Below are 25067 nucleotides of genomic sequence, written 5' to 3' on the forward strand. Positions count from 1 at the left end.
GTGCATAGGATTCTTCCATCCTAAGTGCAGGACTCAGGCCTGCTAAAACCAGGCCAGAATTTAAGTGGGGGGAAAACAAAAGCAACTGGGTCCTATTTGCCAGGCCCAGAAACCCTTCCTCTGGTAGCAGGAAGGACACGCTGTGAATATTTTTAGGATCAGGCTTATCCAAGCAGAGAGAAAACTCACTGATCCCCCAATACGCAGATTCTACGGAACATGAGAATGAGGAAATAGCTTCTTTATCCTTATCCCAGCTCTGAGCTTGCATGCATGGCCCCAGGTGACCCAGAGGATGACCCATGGGGCGAAAGCCACGTCAATAAGACCTGTTGCCCCACTGGGATGCGGAGCTTGGATGTGCCTTCTCCAGGCTACAGGGATCATGGCATTACCACCACAAGGGCTGCTCCCACGTCGCCAACAGCAAACTCAGTACACGAGCATAACGATGTTCAGTATAGGGGATGAGGAAATAATCCAAGTCAAGATCTAGGTGCCTGTCTGAGAACCCCAACCAGCCACCCCTGCCCAAGAAGATGCCACGTAGAGACTACGTTGTACCTGACCCCGCCCATCCGCCAGAGATCCCAGCTGTGAGGCATACGCACCTTCTTCATCCACTGCAAGTACGGTGGCACCTCTGCTGAGCAAGGCCTGGACAACAGAGGCCAGCCCGTTCCGAGCTGCAATATGGAGCGGCCTGCAGGCCACAGAAAAAGGGAACACATTACTGAGCCCTGCCAGGGCAGACAACTCCGCTGCCCTTTCCACCTGGAGCTGTCTCCCTGACGCACTTCCAATCCAGCCAACCCGCGTGGAGCTGCTGACACACAGACCCCTCAGCAGTAGCATGCGGCTTCCGCTCAGCACTGGCATGCCCCGGGAGAGCTTTCTGATCGGCTGGGGAGAAGGTGAACTAGCTCTGGGCTGGAGAGCAACACAAACTCAACACACAAAAGGTATCGCAACTGAAGCTAGGACCTAGGGAAGGCTGAGCCCCGGGAGGACGCAGGGAGACAAAGGCATTCTGCAGAAGTGTGGCCCATGGAGATTCCAAGTCCCAGCAGGCAATGCTCTGACCTTGTTGAGAGCAGTCCGGGCACAGCACATGCTGGGAATGGTCTCGGCGGGTCACACTTCTGTATGAAAGAGGCAGGTGGCTGTGATCTGTGCAACTTAGTGAAAGCCCTTGGACAGTTTCAAGACAGAGCAGCAGTTTACGGCCTAATCTACCTCCCTTGAACTACCAGGAAGCGAGAGGTTATTGCAAAGGACTGCAGGCTATGCAGATTGACAAAACCTAGGATATTCTCCCTTTGGACTGAGATTCTCCAAGGCTAAGAGAAGGTCAGAGGCTGCTTTGGGGGGAAAACATCCATATCCCAAAGGGCTCTTTATTGTGTGTGAACGTGTGATTCTTCCACCTAGAACTCCGGCCCAGGGATTGCCCCTCCTCCTGGGCTCACCCACAACCCCCTGGCTTCCCCTTTCCCTCACTCCTCCAAACATTTACAGCCACCCATAAAAAAACAAAAACAAGAAAACCCAAATCAAACCGAAACCCCCAGTGTCCTTTTCCCCCATTCACACCAGCTGTTCACATACTCACATCTGCAGAACACTGTTAGTTGCATTGATAAGGCCAAGGTCTTGGGTTTCCCCCAGGATCAACAAGGCACACTTTTCATGACCCTGGAAACAAAAAAAAAAAATAGTTTAAGATTAAGGAGCATAAGGCGCGGAGGGAGAACCCAGGTGTCTCTGCAAATGGCGTTCTCACACCGCCCGGGCATTGCAGAACGGTCCTGTTTCAATACGCTGCCATGCTGACCCATCTTTGCATGGAGAAATACACAGACTAGCGGGCTTTCCATTCTCTACTTCCTCCTCCTACCCAATTTCTCTGTTCAGGGGTCTGAAAGTAACAACCCTGCTGTGTTACAAACTGTTCCCCTCTTTTGGTTTGTTTGCGTTCGACACACTGATTTGGAACCTCCTGTCCCCCCCAGGTTTCAAATCCAGCTGATGCTGATGGACCTCTCTAACTCCTCTTTCGCTCATGTGCCAGTATCACCCCGGTATGACCCAAAGCCCATCCAAGACGGGGTTTAACAGAACAATAAAGAACATCTGGGGCCCTATCCATCTTTTTGCTGACTCCACACCCCCACCATCCTCCCGGCGCAGGCAAGCATGATCCCTGTTTTAAAGCTAAGGAGATTGAGGCAGAGAGGGTAAGGCCGGGCACCCACGTCTCTTTAAAATTCCATGCAATTGGGGCACCTAACTCCTTTGGCTCCTCTGAAAATCCCAGCCAAAATGACCTGTCCAAGATTTCCCAGGCTCAGAGCCAGAGCGACAACTCAGGTGGGTTCAGTCTTGCAGTCTGGCACTCAGTTTCCCTAGACTCTGGCTCTCTCCTGCAGATCAAGGCAGACTTTGGCCCAACTATTCATGTAAACTCTGATTTTAAATTCATTTAGTTAAACCGGTGTCACAAAAGACTGGGTGGATGCTTATTTCGGTTTAAACCGGGTTTAGGGCTTGTCTACACATTAAATTTATTCTGAAATAAAGTAAAATGTGAATTTAAAGCAGATTAACTATTTCTGATTATCCGGATGTGTGGATGGATGCTCTTATTCCGAAATAAAGTGCCTTATTCCAAATTAGCTTAATCCACTACCAAAGTGGATTAAACCTAATTTGTAATAAGGTACATTCATTCCGGAATAAGAGCGTCCCCACCTGGAGTTAATCAGTAATAACTCCCACTGTAGACAACCCTTATTTCTGTTTAGCTTAAGTTGATTAAGAACAGATTTAAGATCAACCAAAATAAGCCACTGACATTCACACCAGAGCGTCCACACTGGGTTGACACTGGCTTAATTCAACCTGTGCAAATGCCTAGGGGTGCAATCTCTTCTTACCAGCAGGGTACAGATAAGCACGTGCTGACGTTTTGAGGCTCATGGACTGAAGGCCATAGTGGACATGACTGTTTAAGAGAAGGGTCAGTCCCGTACCTTGCTGCAGGCCAGGTGAAGAGCTGTGTTCTTGTTGACGTCCAGCACAGTTAAATCTGCTTTCGCTCTGTACAGCAGGAACTCTACAACCAAGAGAGGCAAATGGGGTCAGGCCCAAGCAGCCCAGGCTCCCTTAGTTCAGGGATAAGGCAGCAGGAACCGCATGCCCACTAGCTGTGGAATGGCACAGTACCCAACGGGTGTGTGTGAACACTCAGAACACTGCAGGTTTCTGCTTACAACACCCCAGCCTGCAACTGAGCAACTGCCAGCCCAGAGCCTCCCACCCGACTGTCAATTCCATCCCGTCACCATGGCCCAGCCTTGGATCTTAAAATTCCCTTGGAATCAAACGTCAGTCTGAGTGGGTGGAAAGGATCTACCAGGGTGACTCAAGGGGAGGAGCCAGACGCAGGGCGAGGAAGCAAGCGCTGGGTTGCTACGCACCGACTGCTGCGGTCTGCCCGTTCTCAGCAGCCATCATGAGAGGGGTCCTTCCCAGCTGGTCAGTTGTGTCTACCTCAGCATGGTGGCGTAGCAGCAGCTGTAAACCGTGGACGTTGTCTGCAAAGGCAGCAGCGTGAAGGGGTGTCCTGGAAGGAGAGGGGAGGGCGTGAGGGGAGACACCACTGCATCCGCACTAGCAAAATTCGGCCTGGACTCCAGGGGGATGCTCCAACTACAGAAGCCTGGTTGAGGACCCCAGTCAGATACTTACAGTGATGGGCAACACTGGTGCCTTTCATTCCCAAGGACCCAGAAACACATCAGAAACCTATGCCCTAGTACTGAATGGTGATCCATTGCTCTCCATGACCACCCAGGGTAGGACAATTGCCAGCCAGGGAGTCTGCCGCTGACCCGACCTTGGGTGCGGCCTTGGCGGGGAGGGGTGGGGGGAGGAGAAGAGAAGGAAGACGCCGCAGCTGTTGTGCAGGTGCACACTGCCACTCTGTGACCGTTTAGGACAGGAAGTAAAAACAAACGTCGTATGCAGCTGAGATCACAGGGAATTAGATGTAGTTACCCAAGACGGAATTTGGGGTGAGTCTGACCCGTACAGGGTGCCAGGGGACCCTTCTCTGATCACCCCAAGCTGCCAGGACCTTGCTGTCACATCTGCTCCAACCCACAGCCCCGGCAAAGGCACAACATGGGGGTCAGGAGTAACTCGGAGGGCACAGTGTCGTCACCACTTCGTGGGTGCCCCCGGGAGGTGTCCCAGTTTGCACCCGGCTCAGCTAGTGAGAGCCAATGGGATTGGAGCACAAAAGCGACCGAGCGGGAACCTAAGTGGGCCTTTGGCTTCCTCCAGGCTCCACTGAACCCTGGGAGAGACTGAGCCACGAGATTAAAAGACGCCGCTCACCTTCCTTTGGCATCTCTGCTATTAACAATCTTGGCACCCAATGCTTCCACCAGCATTTCAGCAGTGCCTTCCTGGCTGTTAATTCTGCAGGGGCGACAAGAGGGAAAATGAAAACCAAGGCTGGGCTGAGCGGTCAATGCGCCAGGCAATGGCTTAGCTCAGTCCAAAGAGCCGCAGGCAGGGGAAGGAAGACCCCATGCCGTGGTGCAGCACTCCCCGCTGGCCAGCGGAATGGGCTCCAGGGTGATGCCTGCTTAGTCCAGCTGGCTACGAAGCGACAATCGCTGAACCACCCCCATGCTGATGGCAGGACCGTGGCTGCCTGGCTCTAATGCACCCTCCAGTGGTTCACACTGACCACACAGCCCCTGAAGGGACCCGGAGGGGAAGAGTCCGGTTACTGGATTCCGAGGGCACCCCAGAACGGAGGGCGTGGTAGAACGGTCAATCTCTGCAGCCCCGTGGGGTTAAGAGCCCTTGGAATAACAAGGAGCTGGAGCCCAGCCCGTCATTCCAAGAGCACCCGTCCGTTCCTGCCCTGCTCTGCACGCGCTCCCGCACACTCTTCCAAACCAGGATGCAGAAGAAGCTGGCTCCGGGGCTGATGGCGACTTACACTGCACAGTGCAATGGAGTAAAGGGGTTTCCTTCTAGGTACACAAATGGATTGTGTTCAAGTAACAATTCAAGACAATCTTCATGTCCTGCAAAGAGGGAGAAAGGACAGTGGAGCGGTGAGCTGGACAGCATCCTGGCAATCATCTCTCACCCCTGGGAGACTGACACCGGAGGGGAGGAGACTTGCATGGAACTAACACCCCCCACCAGCCCTTCGCTTCTTCCAAGGCCCAGGGAACCCATCGGGGGTGCAAGCAGGAAGAAGTTTCTTGCAGTCTCCCGTGGGGTGAGATCAAGCCGGCCGGGTTCCTTATTTAAAGGAGGGGAAGGCAAGCGAGCGCCATTCATCTGAACTGTGAAGTCTTGGCTGCTGGCAGTGGGATATCCGACTGGACACGAACAGCCTGGTGCAGTATGACAAGAGATGATACCAGTCCGGCTAGCAAGGCAAACCCTCGGCTTCTCCTCTCGGCCAGAGAGAGATTGGTCCCCTTTCTTGTTTAACGGTAAAATCCTGCTGCATTTTCAGACATTTCGAAGGCCTGGTCTATACTAGGTCAATCCAGCAATGTTGCTGCAGAGTGCGAGAAATTCACACCCCTGAGCAATGTAGGTAAGCTGACCTGGCCCTGGTGTAGACCGCCCCGTGTCTTCCGCCGGCCTCGCTACCCCCTGTCAGGGAGGTGGGTTAACTAGCCTCCTGGGGGCATAGGCAGGGTCTGCGTTGAAGCCCTATCATGGTGGCACTGTAGCATTTCAAGTGTAGACAAGCCCTAATTCTGCCCCACTCATTGGCCTCTTGGCTGAGTTGGCCAACGCACAGGTGCCAGGGGACTCCACAAGGGGGTGGCCTGCATGTAGCGGATACTTGGCTGCTGACATCCAGGATTTCATCTCAAACCCTGAACAGCCAGATGGCAACGACATTCTGTCACTCCCAACCCAGAGGGCGGAGGCTCTGTGAGCCTCAGCATCTTATTTACAGTAGGGCCCCAGAACAATACAGTCTTCTATCCATGGTGTCGTTAGTGCTGAATGAGGAAGGGCTGTTTTAGCTGAGCTTCCTCTTGGTCTGCAATAGGTATAAGGCAGAGAGGACAGAGGGGCGTCCTGGCTCTTGGGTTCTTACCGCTGTATGAAGCCCAGTGCATCGGTGAGTAGCCGCTGTAATCCACCACGGAGTCCAGAGGGTCAGTAGAGAGCGCTGCCTGCAGCAAGGTCCTCAGGATTTCTGAATGCCCACACGCCGACGCAAAATGGATAGGGGTTCGACCCTTGAAATCCCGACACAATACAAAGGCATCGTGGTCCAGCAGGGCTCCCAGGCAGTCCTCACACCCAGTCACCGCCTGTGCCGGGTAAAGAACAGCCATGGCTGTGAGGCGGTGCCTCCGGCCCAGCGGGAAACCGCTCCACATGCCAGGCGCAGGCAGAGTTACGGCGAACGTGGCTGGATTTGCACAGGAACAGCAAAAGGCACTGTGCTGAATTTCAACTCCTGGCTGTGGCGCCAGGGGGCGCTAGAGTTTCCTCAAAGAAAAAGGGTTGCTGGGAATTTTTAAAAATATTGTCCTTTGCCTCGTTCTCAGGGGTGGCTGAACCGTTTTGGCTGAAATTTGCCCCAAAAATTCAGCCTGAGGCAGAAGCCTGGCATGCGAAATTTCAGCCCAAAGGGTCAAAGTTGGGCAATGTTATAAGTAACTGAACACGGGGTCTTATAATGGAGAGTGTTGGTGTCACCAGCCCTTCCTAGGACAAAGCGACTAGCAGGAAACCCAGAGAGAAATCCCAGGGCCCGCATTGAGCTCCGTCACGCTCACTCACCCCTCGGTGCAGCGCAGTCCTGCCTCTCCTGTCTGCTGCGTCTGCTGTGGATCCCTTCTCCAGCAACAGATGGACGCAGTCGACGTGCCCGTTCATGATCGCCAGCATCAGTGGGGTTCTGCGGGATGATTGGGGGAGCATAGGAGAAGGATGTTGGCTTGGGAAGGGCAGTGAACATTTGCAAGTTTAAATCCCTGTTTTACAGGACTCCTGGGTTCTACCCCAGCTCTGGGAGGTCAGTGATGTCTAGGGATGAGAGTGCAGGGGTGCTGGGAGTCAGGACTCCTGGGTTCTATATGAGCTCTGGGAGGACAGTGCTATCTAGGGCGAGAGCAGAAAAGGTGGGGCTTGGAGCAGGAGGACTGGGAGTCAGGGAGCCCTGAGCTTTATTCCCAACACTGCCTCTGATTTGCTGCATGACCTTGAATGAGTCCTTTTTCTTGCCTCAGTTTCCCCTTCTGTAAGATAGGCTGGAGGGGTGTTGGGAGGTTTAATTCTTTGCAAAGCACTTTGGGAAGATCCTCAGGGGACCATCACTGATCGTTCTATGCGGCCATTTGGCATGCCACGCACTGCTCTGGGTCAGGAAGGATATCCTCATGCAGACAACAGATATTATGGAGAAACCAGAATGGACTCACTGGCCATGGATGTCCATAACGTCGGTGATATCCGCCCTGTCCCCGTTGTCAATCAGAAGGTGTAGGGAATCTGTGTTCCCGTAGGCAGCTGTGAGACACACACAAGGGAGGGAGGAGTTACAGAGACATACACAGTGTTACTGGCCATGGGGAAGCAGTAGACTTGATATACCTTGATTTTAGTAGGGCTTCTGACACAGTCTTGCATGACACTCTCACAAGCGAACTAGGGAGATGTGGTCTAAACTACTATAAAGTGGGTGCCCATTCGGTTGAAAGACTGTTCTTGGAAAGCAGTTGTCAATGGTTCACTGTCAAACTACAAAGGCATCTTTAGTGGGTTCCCATCGGGGTCAGTCCTGGTCCGGTACTAGATAATATTTTCATTAATGACGTGGACAATAGAGTGGAGAATATGCTTAGAAGATTTGTGGGTGACACCCAGCTGGGAGGGGTTGGAAGCACTTTGATGGACAGGATTAGAATTCAAAACAACATAAACTGGAGAATTTGTCTGAAATCAAGAAGATGAAATTCAATAAAGACAAGGGGCGAAGTATTACACTTGGGAAGGAACAATCAGTTGCACACGTACAAAATGGGAAATGACTGCCTAGGAAGGAGTACTGTGGAAAAATATTGGAGGGTTAGAGCGTATCACAAATTGAATACGAGTCAACAATGTGATGCAACTGAGAAAAAGGACTAATCTCATTCCAGGGTGTATTAACAGGAGTGTCTTAGGTCAGACACAAGAAGTAACTGTCCTGCTCTACTCGGCACCGGTGAGGTCTCAGCTGGACTGCGTCCCGCTCTGGGCGCCACACTCTAAGAAAGATGTGGACAAGCTAGAGAGTCCAGAGGAGAGCAGCAAAAATGATTTAAGATTTAGAAAACCAGAACAATGAGGAAAGGTTAAAACTGGGGATGTTTAGTTCTGAGAAAACTGAGGGCAAGTCTAAGATGCACTATGCTGACAGGAGAGTGCTCTCCCATTGGCATGACCACTCCACTTCCTCGAGAAGCGTAAGCTGTGTCGGTGGGAGAGCATCTCCACCAATGTGGAAAGCGCAAAACTTGCATCGCTCGGGGGGGTCTTTTTCCTGCCCCGGAGTGATGTACTTTAAATCGAAGTAAGCAGTAGTGTAGACCTGCCCTTTGGGGGGAACCTGTTAACAGTCTACAGATATGCTGAAGGCTGTTCTAACGAGGACGGTGATCAATTGTTGTCCATGTCCACTGGAGGTAGGACAAGAAGCAATGGGCTTTATCTGCAGCAAGGGAGATTTAGGTTAGACATTAGGAAAAACTTACTAACTCTAAAGGGAGTTAAGCTCTGGAGTGGGCTTCCAGGGGAGATTGTGAAATCCACGTCACTGGGGCGGTTTTAAGCACAGGTGGGACAAACAGTTGTCAGGACAGGTCTAGGATTTACTTGGTCCTGCCTCAGCGCAGGGGGCTGGACTTTATGACCCCTTGAGGTCCCTTCCAGCCCAACATTTCTATGACCATGAGTCTATAGATCAGGCCACAGCTTCCTCTTTTAGAAGGCCCAGGTATTCCTGTAGGCCCTCTGGGGCAACAGATAATTGGTCACAGGACACCACTCCTGCTTGAAGGGGCCAGTTACCCTGCCACCTCCCCTTTCATGACCTCAATAGAAGCCATGTTAAGTCACTCTGAGCCAAGCAGGCTGTCTGTGGCCCCGTTGTGGGTAAGGCAGGGGGAGGCCTGGGCTCTGAAGGGCTGACTCCGCAGCAAAGAGTCCTGCCTGAGATTTGTGGTGCTCAATCCACTGACCAACCCAGCAGAGATGCCTTTCCACTCCCACCTGCAGCATGGAGCGGCGTCCACTTCTTCTTCTTCTCCTTCACAAGGGCGGAAGCACCGTGGCTGGTGAGCACCTCCACGCACTCCGTGGAGCCCCTCTCCGTGGCAAGGTACAGCGCAGTCCGCCCTTTGTGGTCCCGCACATCAAGGTTCACGAGGGTTTCGGCAAGTGTCTTTAGGGCTTCACAGTGACCGTTATAGGCCTGCAGGCAACATAGAGCACGTCCCCTTAGGAAAGGGAGCCAGATACACGTTGTCCAGGAGGAAGGGGCAGTAAAAATTCTCTACCACCGTTATAACGAAAGCTCAATACCACGCCGACCACGCTCCCACCACCCCGGCCAGTGCCTAGGGAACTGCCAAGGTGCATGCTATGGAAGGGACAGTGAAATACCCCATTGTCCTCCTGCTGCTGTCCAGATTGCTTATGCCTCCCACTCTCACCCCAACGGCTGGCACAGTAGCATACGACTGCCCGGCAGTTGCAATATGCTGACATGTGCCCTTGTTTCCCTTGTGTGTAACTTGTCCACTGCTGCTGTGTAAATGCCACACGTTACTAATTCGAAATAAGCTATTCTCGTTCGAAAACGATCAAAACGAATTCGTCCTGCCAGCATGAATTATTGGGTTCAATACAGGGGTAATGGGGATAATTTCTGTGGCCCATGAGGGGCCAGACTAGATGTTCTAATGGATGAGGAGTAATGGTCTCAAGTTGCAGTGGGGGAGGTTTAGATTGGATATTAGGAAAAACTTTTTCACTAAGAGGGTGGTGAAACACTGGAATGCGTTACCTAGGGAGGTGGTAGAATCTCCTTCCTTGGAGGTTTTTAAGGTCAGGCTTGACAAAGCCCTGGCTGGGATGATTTAACTGGGAATTGGTCCTGCTTCGAGCAGGGGGTTGGACTAGATGACCTTCAGGGGTCCCTTCCAACCCTGATATTCTATGATTCTATGATTCTTCTGGCCTGAAGCCCTGAATCTTTACGAAGAAACCTTGAAAAATTAGCCAAGCTTAAAAAAATTGAGACATTGCCCAGCTGCTCACAAGACAATGGAGAAGGGGATACAACCTGCTGACATTGGTCTAGACTGCAAATTCCCCTCCTTTCGTGTCTCAGACGGCAGAGCACAATATCGGTGCTTAACCATGGAACAGCAGCCACTGTTTCAGAGCTTGACACCCCATGATCAGGCAGGAAGCCCTTTCCAGTGTGCTTAGCCCTACTGCGCACATGGCATCACTGGCAGCAAAGCCAACCTTGTTTCTTCAGGAGCGATGTCAGGACAGTGTAGCCTTTAGTTTAATTTGGGGTGCAAAATGCACTAGGAGCAGGTGCGGTCTTTGGTGGCTACTTAGAGATTAATGGAGATCCTCTCCATTGGTATGACCCACAGGGACTTTACGAGTTTTATTAACACCGCAATCTGTGTAGGCCAAAAATCACAGACTAGGAAACAAGACAAGAATACTGGCAGACACTGCGTCACTTCCACTCACCTACTCCTGGGCCTGTGGGTTCCCCTGAAGGTGAGATGAAGTGTGAAGGTTGTCACCACCCTGCCAACCCGAGATCCTACTGAGGGGCGGGTTTGATTCTCTCTTTAGGAACCTATTCTCTACACCCACCTATGTCCGAGACCATATTTGATTAAGTCTTGGCCTTTTGTCCGTATTTGCCATTCCTGCTGCCCAGTTTGGAGATTGCGAGCCTTTGTGGAGACAGACTTTCTCTATACAGTGCAGTTAACGAGTCTGGCTAAATAAAACCTTTACAGCACAAGATATCTTCTAACCCAAGGTTACTTACTAATGCTAGCTTCTATTAGACCTAAGGTGGCCGTATGCAAACTATTATACCACCAGGCCTCAGATCCAGGCTGCAGGCTCACTCCCAAGCCTATTTTCAAATAATCTTCAAGTTTCTTTGCTTATTCCTACTCGCAAGAGATCTTTAGTTTCATTTGCACTAATTCAGGCAGCATGTGAACTCGGTCTAAGATACAGATGTTTATTTTCCTGATCACCTGAGCTCAGGTCATGGGTCAAAGGTCAACAATAGATAAACTTACAGCTAAGTGCAAAGGGCTGACCGGAATGGTGCTTTCCACGTCCTCCAGGCAGTTAAAAGACATTTCCAGGAGCTGCAACAAAACAAGACACGGTAAACTCTTCAGGTTGTCCTGCTCCTCCATTCTGGCCTCCACGGACAACGCCACTAGTTGCTTGTGCGGAGCATCTGGGATGTTGGAAACCAGCCCCCGACTCCACCAAAGCCACATGTTGGGAACCCGGAATGGAGAAATTCCTTTAATGGGGTAGATCTCCCCATTGATTTCACTAACGAGGTTGGGATTGAGGGCACAGATATTTGAGTCTGATTCCTTTTAGAAGGGCGCTTGCCCTGTGCATTGGTGCACCCCAAATGGATTCCTTCGTCACGGGTGTTTAAAAATGGCCTTCCAATGCCGTCTTCCAGGAGAGCACCTCCGTGTGTTTTTGAGATGCACAGCAGCACCACAGCAGCCCAGTGCAGTCGCTCATTGGCCTGCGGCTCCTCGGCTGAGGTTACCATCCTGTCTTTGGCAGCTGGCCTGAAATCCATGCACATCTGTGTGCACCAGTCACCAAGTCTCCTCTCTGCTCTCATCTCATCTTTTTTGGGGGAACTGGCAAGCTGGCAAGCATGGGTTTCCCTCCTCAGCCAGATCCGAGGGAGGGGGACTAGGAGCCCAAAGGGTTTTTAAACCTACAGCATAATCCCAGTTCCTTCCTCCCTCATCACACAGCTCTGCCCCCCGCATATTTGGCTGCTGCACTTGCCCCCGGCCACTCCCCGGAAGCCTTCTGCCAGACTCCCAGATTTGGCTGCGGAGGCTGAGCAGAAACTTCCCCCCTATTTCTCCCTGGGAGGACTCCTCATTCGAGTCTCCTGTAAGCCAAAGGGCACCAGGCAGCTTCGACTGCCACCCACCCCCAGCCTGCTTACCAGCTCGAGGTTCTGTCTGTTGCCGTAGGCAGCTGCATAGTGGACAGCGGTGTATCCCTGCTTGTCCCGGAGTGACGCGTCCGCACCGTTATCCAGTAAGAACTCTAAACAACTGCAACAAGCACGGGGAGAGGAGGTGGTCAGACATACGCTCCCATGGACGCGCCTGCCGGGCCAGCTCTAAGCAGCCAGCACAGATTCTGTGCAAATGCCAGATCTTTGCTGCTCAGCACACGGGACACGAAAAGGACTCAGTGCCCCCCCTGAAATTCCCCTTAATGGCAATGAGAGCGCCATGCCCTGGTACCCCAGCTAGTGAGGACTGGATCTGCCTCAAGGCACTTTTGATCCAAGGGCAGATCCTTATTAAAAGTCAGTCACTCCAATGCCTGCTGGAGATGCCCCCAGCTCGCTGGCTCGGAGGGTGCCACTCAGCTGAGAGCGGGTGGGGGAAATGACAGGGTTCCACCCATGCCATGGGACGGCAGTGAAACGGCAAGATGGGACAGACGACAAATGTTATCCTCAAGCAGGGGGTTGAGATCGGCCACTCACAAGAATGCCTCCTTCACTCTGGACTCCTTCAGTGGCTCCTCGTCAGTGTCATGGCTGTTTCCTGAATGAGTCTCCGCTCTGAAAGATCACAAGCCCGCGTCAGCTGGCTGAGACAAAGCAACCAAGGGGGACGGGGAAATTGGAGCGACCCCAGCCAGCTCGCAAACGCCCGGACGCGTTCCGCTCTTGGAAAGCCAGGTCCAGACCCACTCCCTGCAGCAGCAGCCGCACCGCCCTGGACGAGCCTCGGTTCTGCCCTCTCCTGCTGCCACGCTAGGGTGAATGTCGTTTCTTTTGGACCCGTTTCCTGCTGCCTTCATAGCAGAACCATATTCTGCAGCACGTGGGCCCAGCAGCATAAGCAGGGGGCTTTGTTCTTCATCAGCGATTTGTTTCTACCATCTTAGGACCAAGAGCTGTTGGTCCTAAGTAACCCTCCTCCTCAGCGGCAAGTCAGCATCATCCTTATTTCATACGCCCAGAGGGGAAGTGACTTGCTAACATCCCACAGCAGAGCTGGGAGTAGACCCCAGGAGCCCACAGATAGCCACTGGCCTATCCTTCCTTTCCCTTACACTCTATGCAACACTCCTCCTCTTTAGAAGCCACCAGGCACCACCTCCCACCAGCTGGCGGGAGCTAGGGAACAGCTGGGTACCCGTTCCAATCAGGAAGTACCACGGACCATCCTGGTTAGGCCCTGCCCTGTGGTATCCAGCATCAGCTGCTACAGGAGGCAGGTCCCTCAGGGCTTTCCTACCTCCTGTACGTATCCGAAGCAGCAGCATAGTGTAAGGGAGTGCAGCCTTTACAGTCCATCTCGTTAATACTGGCTCCGGCGGTGACCAGCGTCACCGTACACTGATAGCTGCCGTTGGCAGCTGCGTAGTGCAATGGAGTCCTGGGGAGGAGAGCAGAAAACGGGGTGAGGAACACCGGCTGCTAGGCAGAGGGGCTACAAACCCAAGGAGACAGCGGCCTCACAATGCAAGACTCTGCAGAGACAGCTGCCGCTGGGCAGCAGCCAGGGCTGACTGACACACACACACGGCACAGCAATATGCAACCCCCCCAAGCTAAACAGCTCCCCCTTGGGTCAGCAGCAACTCCCCAAGAAGCAGAGCTGGGCTCCCATAGTGGGGGGAGGAGGGGACATGAATATGGGTGACTTCTGCTCTGCGAGCACCTTCAGCGCAGATCTTCCCAGCCAAAGGGGCTCGGCCGAAGACTGATTCGCCCCTAATGCCTGGTTCTCTGTCCCCCAGCCCTGGGGGCGCGATTGTTCACAAAGCGCTTCTCTCTGCACTTCACACGGGTGTGCCGCTATCAGGACTTACCTTCCAAATTTATCTCTCCTCCTCAAGTCAGCACCGCTGCTCAACAGCAAATTAAGACATTCAACGTTCCTGCAGAGGGACCAGAGAGGACACCTGCTGAGAGGGGCCCGGGGTGAACCACGCAGAACCTGAACGCCGTCCCTCTTATTGTCAGCGTCGCCCCTCTGGGACTGCTCTGCCTACACTCTGCCGACAGCCCACTTTCACATTTGTAAGAGGAGAGAGCACAATCGAGCGCCCTGCCTGTCCCTACTGGCGTGGTGCCTAGACGACCCACTGTACTGAGGGCTGCCCTTATCACTAGCAACTCTCTAGCTCTCCACGGAACACGCTCGTGCCTCAATTTCTCTCTTCTTGCTGCTCTGCAGCCACTGGGAATTGTATCTAGGTATTCCAGACAGGCAGCGACGGGTAATAAAACTTGACCTCTGCCGCTAGCATGATCTAGGCATTGGATTTCTACGACCCTGACTGCTGTTCCCTGCTTAGCCCGACTTGCTGATTGAGCAGAGGAAAAGCACCACTTCCATGAGCCCCTCCTTCCCCGCTGAGATGAGAGCTGTGCAACCCACTCTGCAGTGCTAAGCGTTCTCCTTCAGCTCTGTGATATCACTCTGCAATGGCATGAAACTGAACTGTAGTGGGCCACGCGAACTAAACACACCGAGGAAATACAATTCGTTAGTTACTAATACTTCGCATTGACACTCTTCAGAGTGCTTTACAAACATGACCTGATTACCCCTTACAGTACCCCCGGGAGACAGGGAACCATTTTAAACATGGGGAAACTGAGGAACAAAGGTAAGTGACTTGTCCAGAGGCACGGCACGTTCACAGCGGAACCAGGAATCAAAAGGCTCAGCTCCTAGGCCCTGCTTTGGACACTAGCCCCCATTTCCCTCCCAGAGCTGGGAACGGAACCCAGATGAGCTGACTCCCAATCGTGTCCTGACCACTGGATCACACCGCCTACATTACACACTGTGGTACGCACAGGGGCTAATGAACTTTATGTCCCTGTGACAGGGCAAAAGCAGCTGGTCTCCTCTCCCTAGAGGGCTGGCCGGTCAGCCCGGCGCGATGCCTGGCCATGCCCTGGGGCAGGGACTCACCCTCCGGAAGCAGCAGCGTGGAGGCACGTCCTCCCAAGGTTGTCAGGTGTGTTGATATCGAAACCCGCGGACAGCACGTGCTCGTTGCTCAGCGAGGAGACGATGCTGTACAGCTGACCTGCGGGGCAGGAGGCGGCAGGTCAGGAGAGGACTCGCCAGCTCCCTCCCCACCCAACATGCTCCCCTCTCCTCTCCCCAAGCCACTGCAGGCTTTGCTCACCTGAGGAAAGTAGCTTACGACAACAGTCTGAAAATCCAAAGAGAACAGCTAAGTGCAGAGGGAACATGTCATGGATTCCACGCCTGCCGAGAGGGAGAGAGGGCAGATAGGAAAGAAAAGGTCACAGCTCGCTGCCCTCTGAAGCCATAGCCCCAGCGAGCGGACAGTCCTTCCTCCTGGCCCCCTGACGGTGGCCAGGAGCGCAGCGTGCACGGAGAAGGAATCCTACCCCACGCCAGCCTGCAGGGTCTCCCGGTCAGCCCTCCCTACGCTCAGCAAATTTCCTCCCGCACAGCAGCAGAGCCAAGCTAGACAGGACCGTGAGATGACCTAGTGTGAGCTCCTGTCTAAACGCAGGCCATGCAGGTCCACCTACAGAGCCTTACATCAAGCCCAGTGACTATAATTAGATCAAAACATTTCAGTCCTCCGGAAAATCAACCAGCGTCTCCAGTTCTCTGCCTGTGGCATGAAGGGCTACCCACGCCCAAGGCCCATAGGGGAGACATGAGTGATGATCCAGCAAGCAAGCCGGGTGCCATGCTGCAGAGGAAGGCGAAAACGCTCCAAAGTCCCTGCCAATCTGACCTTGGGGGAAATTACTCCCCTGCCCCAAATCTGGCGATTGGTTTGACCCTGGGCACATGAGCAAGATCCACCAGCCGGGAGCTAAGAAGGCTCCTCTGCTCTGCCTCCTGTCTAACCGCTCCTGTCTCCAGCCACGGAGAATCACTGATGCTTCAGAGAAAGGCAAAAAAACCCAGAATCCCTCACGTCAATGGCACATCAGGGGGAAAACTGCCTCCCACCGTATGAGCCCGCCCCCTGCTCTCTGCCCGAGTGCACCTCCCTCATCGTCAGGCCCCAGCGAGAGGGGGGTTCAGCCTGGAGGCCTCCTCACCTTGCAGTGTCAGCACCATTCGTCATCAAAGTACTAATTAGCAGCTCGTGGCCGTATCTAGCAGCAACATGGAGGGGGGTATTGCCATATTTGTCAGCACAGTCTATCTCGCTGCCTAGAAAAGAAAGCAAGAGGCAGCCGGCTCAGTGGGGAGTTCCTGGCCCAGGCAGCCCAAGACTTGCTCCCCACGGAGGGCTGTGGAGCACTGCACCGAGACAGCATCACGCTGCCGTTCTCCAGGCAGAAGGCCCAATGTAACTGCTGCCGTAACCCTCGGATGAGCATGTGTTACAGCCCCCGCTCCCCACACCCACGCACACCTCCGATGCCTGATCTGCGAAGTGTCTGAGTCCAGCGCAGCCCCAGCTAGGGAGCCCGGGCTCTTTAGCTCAAGCTGTAGCAGGTCCTGCATTTGGCTCGGGCAGTCCCCGGTTCAGCCCTGGCCACAGCAGCCGAGACAGCGGCTGGCACTGGACTCAGAGGAAGATTGCCTCTTGAGGCAGGATCTAGAAGCACTGACGGTTCTTTGGCTCTGAGCTTCCATGCGGCTGGAATTTCAGCTTGGTGTTCCATGAGATCTAAGATCTAGACCTAGCGTACGTCTCCCCGTGCTGCCGACCGGAGAGGGGTACGGCTGATCAGCTGGGGACCAGAGCTGATTTTGGCGGGGAGGCAGGGCACTTCATTCCCCTGGAAGATGCTATTAAACACTGACAAAGGAGAGAGGGACGGGGTGCTCGGGAGGCACCGGCTGGTGAGAGAGCTGGACTGAAACACATGGTAGGAGAAGAACATTAGCTCAGCGTCCAGCGAGACACTTACCGTTCTGTATGAGGATCTGAGAACGCGTAAACCGTCCGTGAATGGCAGCCATGTGCAAAGGGCTCTTCCCTTCCTTACTCTGCAGAGAGAGAGAGGGAGGGGGGAAACTAGCCAGCTGGTGACAAACTGTCCCCGAACTCGGCAATCGAGGGGTGAAAGTTCCATCCGCCCCTGGAAGATCCCATGTGTCTGGGTTCTGAACTCCTCAAACCCCACTGAGTTCATCCGCCTGCCACCCCCGCACATCTTGTCTGCATGGTCCGGCCCCAGCCGGTGTACCTGAAAGTTCACGTCGGCTCCATTGTTCACAAGGAGCTCCAGGCAAAGGGCCCCATTGGTGGAGACGGCAGCAAAGTGCAGAGGGGTGAAGCCCTTCTCGTTGGGCTGATTGACGTTGGCGCCGTAGTTGACCAGCTCATTGGCCACGGCGTCCTGGCCCATGTAACAGGCGATGTGAAGTGCAGTGTTCCCAAGGCAATTGGGTTCATCGATCTGCAGGAACGAACAGAGCCAAGAGACTTCAGGGGATCTTGGGTAAGGATGCACTGGGACTGGCCAAGAAAAAGGAGGGGGGAGGGAAGCCCACTCTACAGAGAGCCAGAAGCCATCAATCCCTGCTCTCCTCCACACATTCCCCATCCATGCCCAACGAGTCACCCACCCACCGTTCCCAGGGACCCCCTCAAGTCATCACAGGAACAGGAGCAAATGCCGACTGCTCAGCACAGGAGGTGAAGAAAAGTCCCAAATCCAACTGAAACAAGGGCCAAACGCTATTCATTCCAGGGGGAATTTGCGTAGGACAACGGCGTTAACTCCCCTAACTCCTGGGGAAAGCACAAGTGACCAGAGCCTCAGTTTTCCCTCTCTAGCTTCACATCCAGCAGCATCCCGCTGGGATCTGCGCCACCTCAGCGGGTGAGAATGCCCGCTCACTACCCCCACGACAGCCAGAGAGTTTCCAGCACCCCCACAGATTTCCTTGGCAGTCACCCATCCAAGTACTAACACGGCTGGAAACGCTGCACGCTCTCCTGGGACACCTCCCAGCGTCTGCCTACACCCAGTGCCTTCCTTAGAGTCCACAGAGCAAGTGGACCCCGAGTCGCGCAGTGGCGCTGGACTGGAATTGGCCACGTTCGTTTGCCAAGCCGCCGTTGGCCTCACCTCGACTCCCAGCCTCAGCAGATGCTTCACGACCTCGACCTGGCCACTGGCTGCCGCGGTGTGGAGCAAGGTGTAACCCTTCTTATCCTTGCACGTGACGTCAGCTCCCCGGGCCACCAGCAGCTTCAGAACTTCCAAATGCCCTGAGCCAAGGAAACCGGAACTCAGGGCTGCAGCACCTCAGCGGCCAGCGAGTCCCAACCACCGCGACTGAGTCGGTGGCGATGGGGGATCGGGGTCGATACACAGCCACCAGACTGGGACCCGCCATCGCGTTCCACGGGTGACCCAGAGGGGGAAAGATTCCCCGTCCCCCAACCATGCCCTGAAGCTTGCTAATAAGGCGATTCAGATAGAAATGTCTTAGCTTGACTTCACTTGCTCCACGTGGTATAGGCAGGGGCATTGATAAGTGGATCGAGAGCTTTGTCTAGCCTCCATATCCCCGCATTGAAATGCTGTAACTCCCTGCAGTTCAGTCCTCCTGCCAGGCAATCCCACAGGCTGTACCTTTGACACCAGCCGTGGCAGGGGACCTGCTTTCCCCCATCTGCGCAGCACTGGTGTTGTATTAGCACCGTCCCCCCCGTGCAGCGCCCTGTCCCTGGCCACGGCCTGCTAATGGCAGCAGGACCGGGGCCTGACGGCAGCGTAACAAGTGGCACAAGGCTTCCCCCTGACTGTCACTGCCCAGACTTTGTTCCCCCATAAGTTACAGAGGAGAGAAGAGGTGTTATGTCACAGGGCGTACCTGCCCTGTAGCACCCCCTGCCTCAGTTTCCCATCACTCCCTCTGGGCTGCCTTTCAGGGCTAGAGTCTTGATGCCCAGGCTGCTTCCCTGGAGTCCTCCCAGCCCCTAATTCAGGGCTTTCCCCAGAAGCCCAGCTTGCTCCCTGTGGTCTTCCCCACCAGCTTGAGTTCTCTGCCCTTTTATGAGGCCCGGGGCGTAACAGGCCATCACCTGACCCCAGGGAGTCCTGTTCCTGAGGCCAGGAGATAGCTATGTGTGGCATAAGTGGCCTGACCAATCAAGGCTGGCTGCCTCCCCCCCCCCCCCCCCGGGCAGGCTATCCCGTTACACCTTCATAACGTTTTTTGCATCCAAAAGGTGCTACGTGCCCTCCCAAGTCCAGCATCTCCCCCACCCCCCTGCAACCACACGCTGATGGGAGAGTCCAGAAGAGGGTTCTCCTCCCACCGTGCCTGCCAGATCTCATCTGGCTTTGTCCTTCTCAAAGAATCACAGAATATCAGGGTTGGAAGGGACCTCAGGAGGTCATCTAGTCCAACCCCCTGCTCAAAGCAGGACCAATCCCCAATTAAATCATCCCAAGCCACATGGCAAGCCATGTGATGCCAAACACACCCAGGCCCGGGACAAGAGCGATCTGGAGCCCTGGCTGCCGAACGAACAGTCACACGGAGTCAGGCCCGAGTATGCCAGCCCAGGTGCGGAATGACACCCGAAGAGCTCGCAGCTGCAGGAGGAGGGAACAGTTTTGGGGTACTATGTGCAGAATTGGTGAGACGGGGGGAAAGGGAGAACACCCACAGCCGTGAGACCCCCCCAGACTCATTGCCTGTGTCACTAGCTGTACCTGCAGAAGAGTCCAAAAAGGGGATACTGGGGAACTGGGAAGTACCTGTATCAGAACAGGGCCAGCTAACAAAGGGAGAGAGGGGCAAGGCAAGAGGGAGATGTACCTAGGAAGGCTGCCCAATGGATGGGCTGTCGCTCCTTCTTGTCACACGTGCTCAGGCTGGCCCCCTTGTTTAAGAGCAAGTTCACCATCTGGAGGAGAGAGGAAGCAGTTAGAGGAACGGCTCCCACCAAATTCTGCCACCCCCACCCCGGCACCCATGAGAGCCTTGCGCTTTCTGCAGCACCTGGAGCGATGGGGCCCAGATGGCCTCCAGGTGCTGCTGCAATTTAAACGTTTCCTAGGAGTAACGGCAGCCCCAGCCTGGCTGGCTGAACATGCCCAGCCGGGGATGTGGCCAGAGGAGGTCAGTCATACCAGAGAGGGCTCCCTCCAGACGGGCGTGCTGGCATGACGGGTGGGTTCGGAGGGCAGGGAACAGATGCTGCATGTTGCGTGTCCATGGTAGATGATTTCTCTCCCTGCCAACCCCCGGCTCCCCACTGCCCTGTCTGAGGATCCTGCCCATAGAGCGCATGCACCTAAGGACGAAGCATTTGCCCCCCTCTAGCCTGCAGCTTAGCAAGGCTTCATGGCTCCCCTTGTCTGTATTCTGGTAATGCCTCCAGGCTCTGATCAGCCGCAGGGCCCCACTGTGCCAGGCGCTGCACACACAGCGTGGAACACAGGCCCTGCTCCGAAGAGCTCCCAAGCCAAAAGGCGGACAGACGGCTGCAAACAAAGCAACTTGGTCAGAGTCCCGAGCTTGTCGGTCACTGCGTCAGTTCCACATAGTCTCTTCCCTCGAGAGATCACCCTCACTTCACAGACAAGGAGGCCGAGATGCCAAGGTCACAGAACCAGACTGAGAACCCCCAAGTCCCGAGCGACTCCTCCCTCCGGACCACCCGCCCGCACCCCCTCAGGGAGGAAAACGCACGTGCGCACCGGGAGTGATGCTCCCAGCACCCCGCTCACCTCAATGTGGCCGCTGTGCACGGCGTGGTGCAGCGCCGTGCGGCCTGTGCGATCCGCCACGTTGACGCTGCTCAGCAGGGGGATGATGGCCTCCGCGCACTTGGTGGCTCTGTTGGCAGCGGCAATGTGGAGCGGCGTTTGCCAGTACTTATCGCGGGCGTTGACGTCCGCCGAGTGCTTCAGGAGGAGGTTAAGTGCCTTCTGTCAGGACAGAGAAAGGGTGGCTGTACCCCACGCTGGTGGGGGCAGACAAAGCCTCGGGAGCTAAGCAGCACCATTCGGTCTTGAAATTAAACCAAGCAGCCAGGAGTGAAGGGGCAGGTTCATCACTAGCAACGAGTCTGGTTACCCTACCCGCCTCTTAGATCGGTAACGGCAGCCCACAGCTCACCCAGGGACTACAACTCCCAGCATGCAATGCATCATCTTGATCACAGCTGTTGGATATTGGTGCCCAGGGCTGTAGACCGGGCGGGCCAAGCTGGTGTGGGAAGGCTGTGATGTGGTTGGTTTTGTGCACTGCACTCATCACCATGGCTACCAGTTTGGGCAGCTCCTTGCCCGTCATCTTCCCCTTTCAATGCCACGCTGCTGAGACGTAGCCTGCTGCAGAAGGGTGGCTCTGTCGGGGAGTGAGACTGACCCTCCGGCCCTGTCTCCAGTAGGACAATAAGGCATGGCAGTGTTTTAAAACTGGTTGTAACGATCACACGTTAGCTAGGATGGTACAAAACCCTAGTGCAGACAGGGCAAGTTGTAGCTTAACACGTGGTTACCTGGCTGACACCCAGAAAGCTACCATGTGCCTTTTCTCCACAAGGATGTTAAGTGTGCTGGCTATCACGTGTGAAACACCCGTTTTCCTAGCGTAGCTGGGGCCGAAGCAGCTGAGCAGCCTGTGATGGGCTCATCTCTAGGGTGAATTCTATCCGCACCTCCAAGAACACTGCCCTGACAATTCAGCCCAATTGCGCCTACCCAGAAGCAGCCTGGGACCGGAAGGGCTGTGAGTCAAGGTTTGCCCTTCAGGACTGGGGTGCTAGCTGGCAGACTTGGCTGGGCAGTGGGCGCTGTACCAGGCACTAGCTGTCGATACTCGTATTAGTCCCTCATTTCTTTGCGTGATTTTTCTTTTTTAAAACCACTAAAATCTAGACGAAGCCACAAGCAGTCACCGATGATAGCCACAAACGATAAGATCCCACAAACAGAACACTGAGGGGGCCCAGGCTGGGGTCTTCAAAGGCCCCTACCCGCCCCCCACCAGATGGAATTTCAATGTGTGCTGGGTGCCTAAGTCTCTTTGGCTTACCAGGACATCTAAGCCTTACACTGTGGGCAGCCAGGCCTTCTCAAGATTGTGCCTATCTCACCCTAGAGCAACTCCGACTGGTCAGTGACAAGCCTCAAAGGGAGGGTTAACTTATTGTCACTAAGCCATTCCAGTAAGAGGAAAGGATGTTGCCCCTGACCCAAAGCCCCTGCTGAGAAAGGAAGATATACGTCCTTGAAAAAGCATCTCAGACAGCTGGCTAAACCACTGAACCAACCTACTGGACCCAGACAGTGGGACATGTGAATGATCAAGGCCCTGAAATCAGGCGCGGAAGCTACAAAATGTGATGCTTTTTAAAGCTCCATTTTCCAGCCAAGCCCCTTGGGGAATCTGAAGCCAGATACATCCGCCTTCATGCAGGGAGCAGCTGGCATGTTCCTCTAGAGACCCCTCTGCCCACCTCAAGGGGTGGCACTGAATGGTTCCACTTCAGGTTTGCTTCTCCAAACTGTAAGCATGCAAGAGGGATGCATCTAGAACGGAGAGCATGTTCCTCTTCAGCAGGGAACAGCAGAGACCTCTCCATGCCTCCAACTCCAACCTGAGTCCCTGGCTCTGACGAGATCCACTCGTTCTTCCTCATCCCAGGGCTGGCAGCTCACAGGAGCCTTGGGAGCATGCAGATGGAGCACGCGTCCCAGAATGCTGCTTTGTGCCCTCACATGGGCACTGGCCAAGGAAAAAATACTCCTTTGCACAAGGCTTTTGATGGTGGAATTGTGCTGGGCGGGGGGGGGGGGGGGGGGTGGCGGGCTCAGTGTGGGCCACGGACTGTCTAGGTGGCAGGTTTGAATCCAGCCCAGCTCAGGAGCGACCAAAAGGCTCTTGAACCGTTTGGTGGCCCTTGCATGGAGCTTCTCGGTGTAGCTCCCAGAGGGCAACCAGCCACCTTCCAAATCACAGCAGCAGCTGCCCTCCTGGAGACCAGACTCCCCTCTCACCCCTTAAGAAGGCCCCTCCAAAAAGTCACATGGGGGAGTACGTGGCGCATGGGGGAAACCTGCCCTGCTGTTGCCTGTACGGCCCATTCGAAGGCTAAAGACAGGCCTGATCTGACACACTTCCCCAGCGCGAAATCCCCGGCACTGAGCCCTGTGATCTTGCAGTTAATGAGCATTCTCTAGTGACTCATGAGGTGTGAGGATCGCAGGCGCAGACCCATGTGACCCACTGACCTAAATTTTATCCTCATTCCCCCCGCTTTCCAAGGACAATACACCACAACCCCATTTCCCATGGGGCCAGCTGATCTTGAGCAGGAATGCAACACTTCCTAAGTGTGTAGGGGTAAGGAAGGGGACAAAGGCAAGGGAGATGGCTTAGGTTAGGCTGCTCAGCTGCTGGAAATGGCTTAAAGCCATGGGGGTAGCAGAGAAAAGCCATTACACAAGTTAACTGGCTCTAGGGGAGAACAAAGAAGTTAAACACTTTTCTGGGCAGATTCCCTCCAGGGAGCACTGGTGTGCAGAGCAGAAAGGCCCCTTCCAAGGGGCCTGACTGAGAGCAGAGAGCGAGGCACTCCAACGGAGCAATGGTGGGGTGGGCACAAGAGAGACCCCAGCACACCCATAACATGCACTGCAGCCCTCAAATCCAAAGCCAGGACCCAGAACAGGGTTGCAATTGCCTGCCTGGAAATATGCCCCCCAGCGCTGGGATAGATTCTGGGGGGGGATCTTCAAAAGCACCTAAGAGATTTAGATGCTCAAGTTCCATTGAGGGCCAGTGGGATTTGTGCTCCTAAATGCCTTCGGTGCCTTTGAGACACTCCCCACTCCTCCTCTGTTCTAATATGATTAACAGGAATTGTCCTGCTGCCCAGGACTCGTGGGGTTCTTCCTCTTTGCCGTGGAGTTCTGCCTTTCTCTAGCTCATCTCAAAGGGCTTTGGACCCCACAATCCCCCCAAAAGGTAGGCTGGCTACTATCCCTATTCCAGACGCAGCCAAGACAAGGACACAGAGGGACAAAGCAGCTTGCCAAAGTTCACATAGCAAGGTAGTGACAAGGTTCAGCTTTCCAGTCCCCTGCTCCAGCCGCTTGACCACAATGCTCCGCTCTCCCTCAAGCTGTCCTTACGTCAATTGGCTTCCACTGCACCAAGGAAGGTTTAGGCTGGACATTAGGAAAAACTTCCTGTCAGGGTGGTTAAGCACAGGAATAAATTGCCTAGGGAGGTTGTGGAATGTCCATCACTGGAAATTTTTAAGAGCAGGTAGGACAAACACTTGTCAAGGATGGTCTAGATAATACGCAGTCCTGCCATGAGTGCAGGCGACTGGACTAGATGACCTCTCGAGGTCCCTTCCAGTTCTACGATCCTATGATTCTATATTTGTTTAGCCAACCTCTGCCATCCATGTCACAACCCTGTGACCAAAATAAAAGCCCCCATTTCAGCACATCTCTGCCCAGAACTGGACCGAACTGGCTCGCGATGAAGCAGCTCTAACGTTTCACTCCGGGTACAGATCTCTTGGGGACCAGCACCGAAAGGAACTGAGAATAAAGTGGCAATTTCACGATGTTTCGGTTCAAAGTTTTAAATCTTTGCTTAAGTTTCGCAGGGGACATTTGAGTGGGGAAGGCAAGCGCTCGACAACACTTGCTCACGGAACTGCAGAAAGGATGGGGCACGGAGGAAGTAGGAAGAAGAAATTTCTGAGACACCTAATTGCTATTCCTGGCA

General features: G+C 54.3%; 1 protein-coding gene across 1 annotated transcript in view; it reads right to left on the reverse strand.

Annotated features, from left to right (window-relative positions):
• Nucleotides 1-25067, reverse strand: part of ANKRD52 (ankyrin repeat domain 52) — a 51413-nt gene that overhangs the window by 16483 nt on the left and 9863 nt on the right. The window contains exons 5-27 of the mRNA XM_048831643.2: nt 21044-21244; nt 20130-20217; nt 18425-18567; nt 17537-17749; nt 17258-17336; nt 16436-16550; nt 15535-15617; nt 15315-15432; nt 14200-14268; nt 13623-13763; nt 12863-12940; nt 12308-12419; nt 11391-11462; nt 9316-9517; nt 7485-7572; nt 6844-6961; nt 6149-6368; nt 5018-5105; nt 4402-4485; nt 3480-3625; nt 3033-3115; nt 1613-1695; nt 612-703 (exon numbers count right to left, since the gene is read on the reverse strand). Coding sequence (XP_048687600.1) covers nt 612-703; nt 1613-1695; nt 3033-3115; nt 3480-3625; nt 4402-4485; nt 5018-5105; nt 6149-6368; nt 6844-6961; nt 7485-7572; nt 9316-9517; nt 11391-11462; nt 12308-12419; nt 12863-12940; nt 13623-13763; nt 14200-14268; nt 15315-15432; nt 15535-15617; nt 16436-16550; nt 17258-17336; nt 17537-17749; nt 18425-18567; nt 20130-20217; nt 21044-21244 — 2716 coding nt within the window. The remainder of the gene's footprint in view (nt 1-611; nt 704-1612; nt 1696-3032; nt 3116-3479; nt 3626-4401; nt 4486-5017; nt 5106-6148; nt 6369-6843; nt 6962-7484; nt 7573-9315; nt 9518-11390; nt 11463-12307; nt 12420-12862; nt 12941-13622; nt 13764-14199; nt 14269-15314; nt 15433-15534; nt 15618-16435; nt 16551-17257; nt 17337-17536; nt 17750-18424; nt 18568-20129; nt 20218-21043; nt 21245-25067) is intronic.

This window comes from Caretta caretta, chromosome 20 (genome assembly GCF_965140235.1).
Source record: "Caretta caretta isolate rCarCar2 chromosome 20, rCarCar1.hap1, whole genome shotgun sequence".
NCBI lineage: Eukaryota > Metazoa > Chordata > Testudines > Cheloniidae > Caretta > Caretta caretta.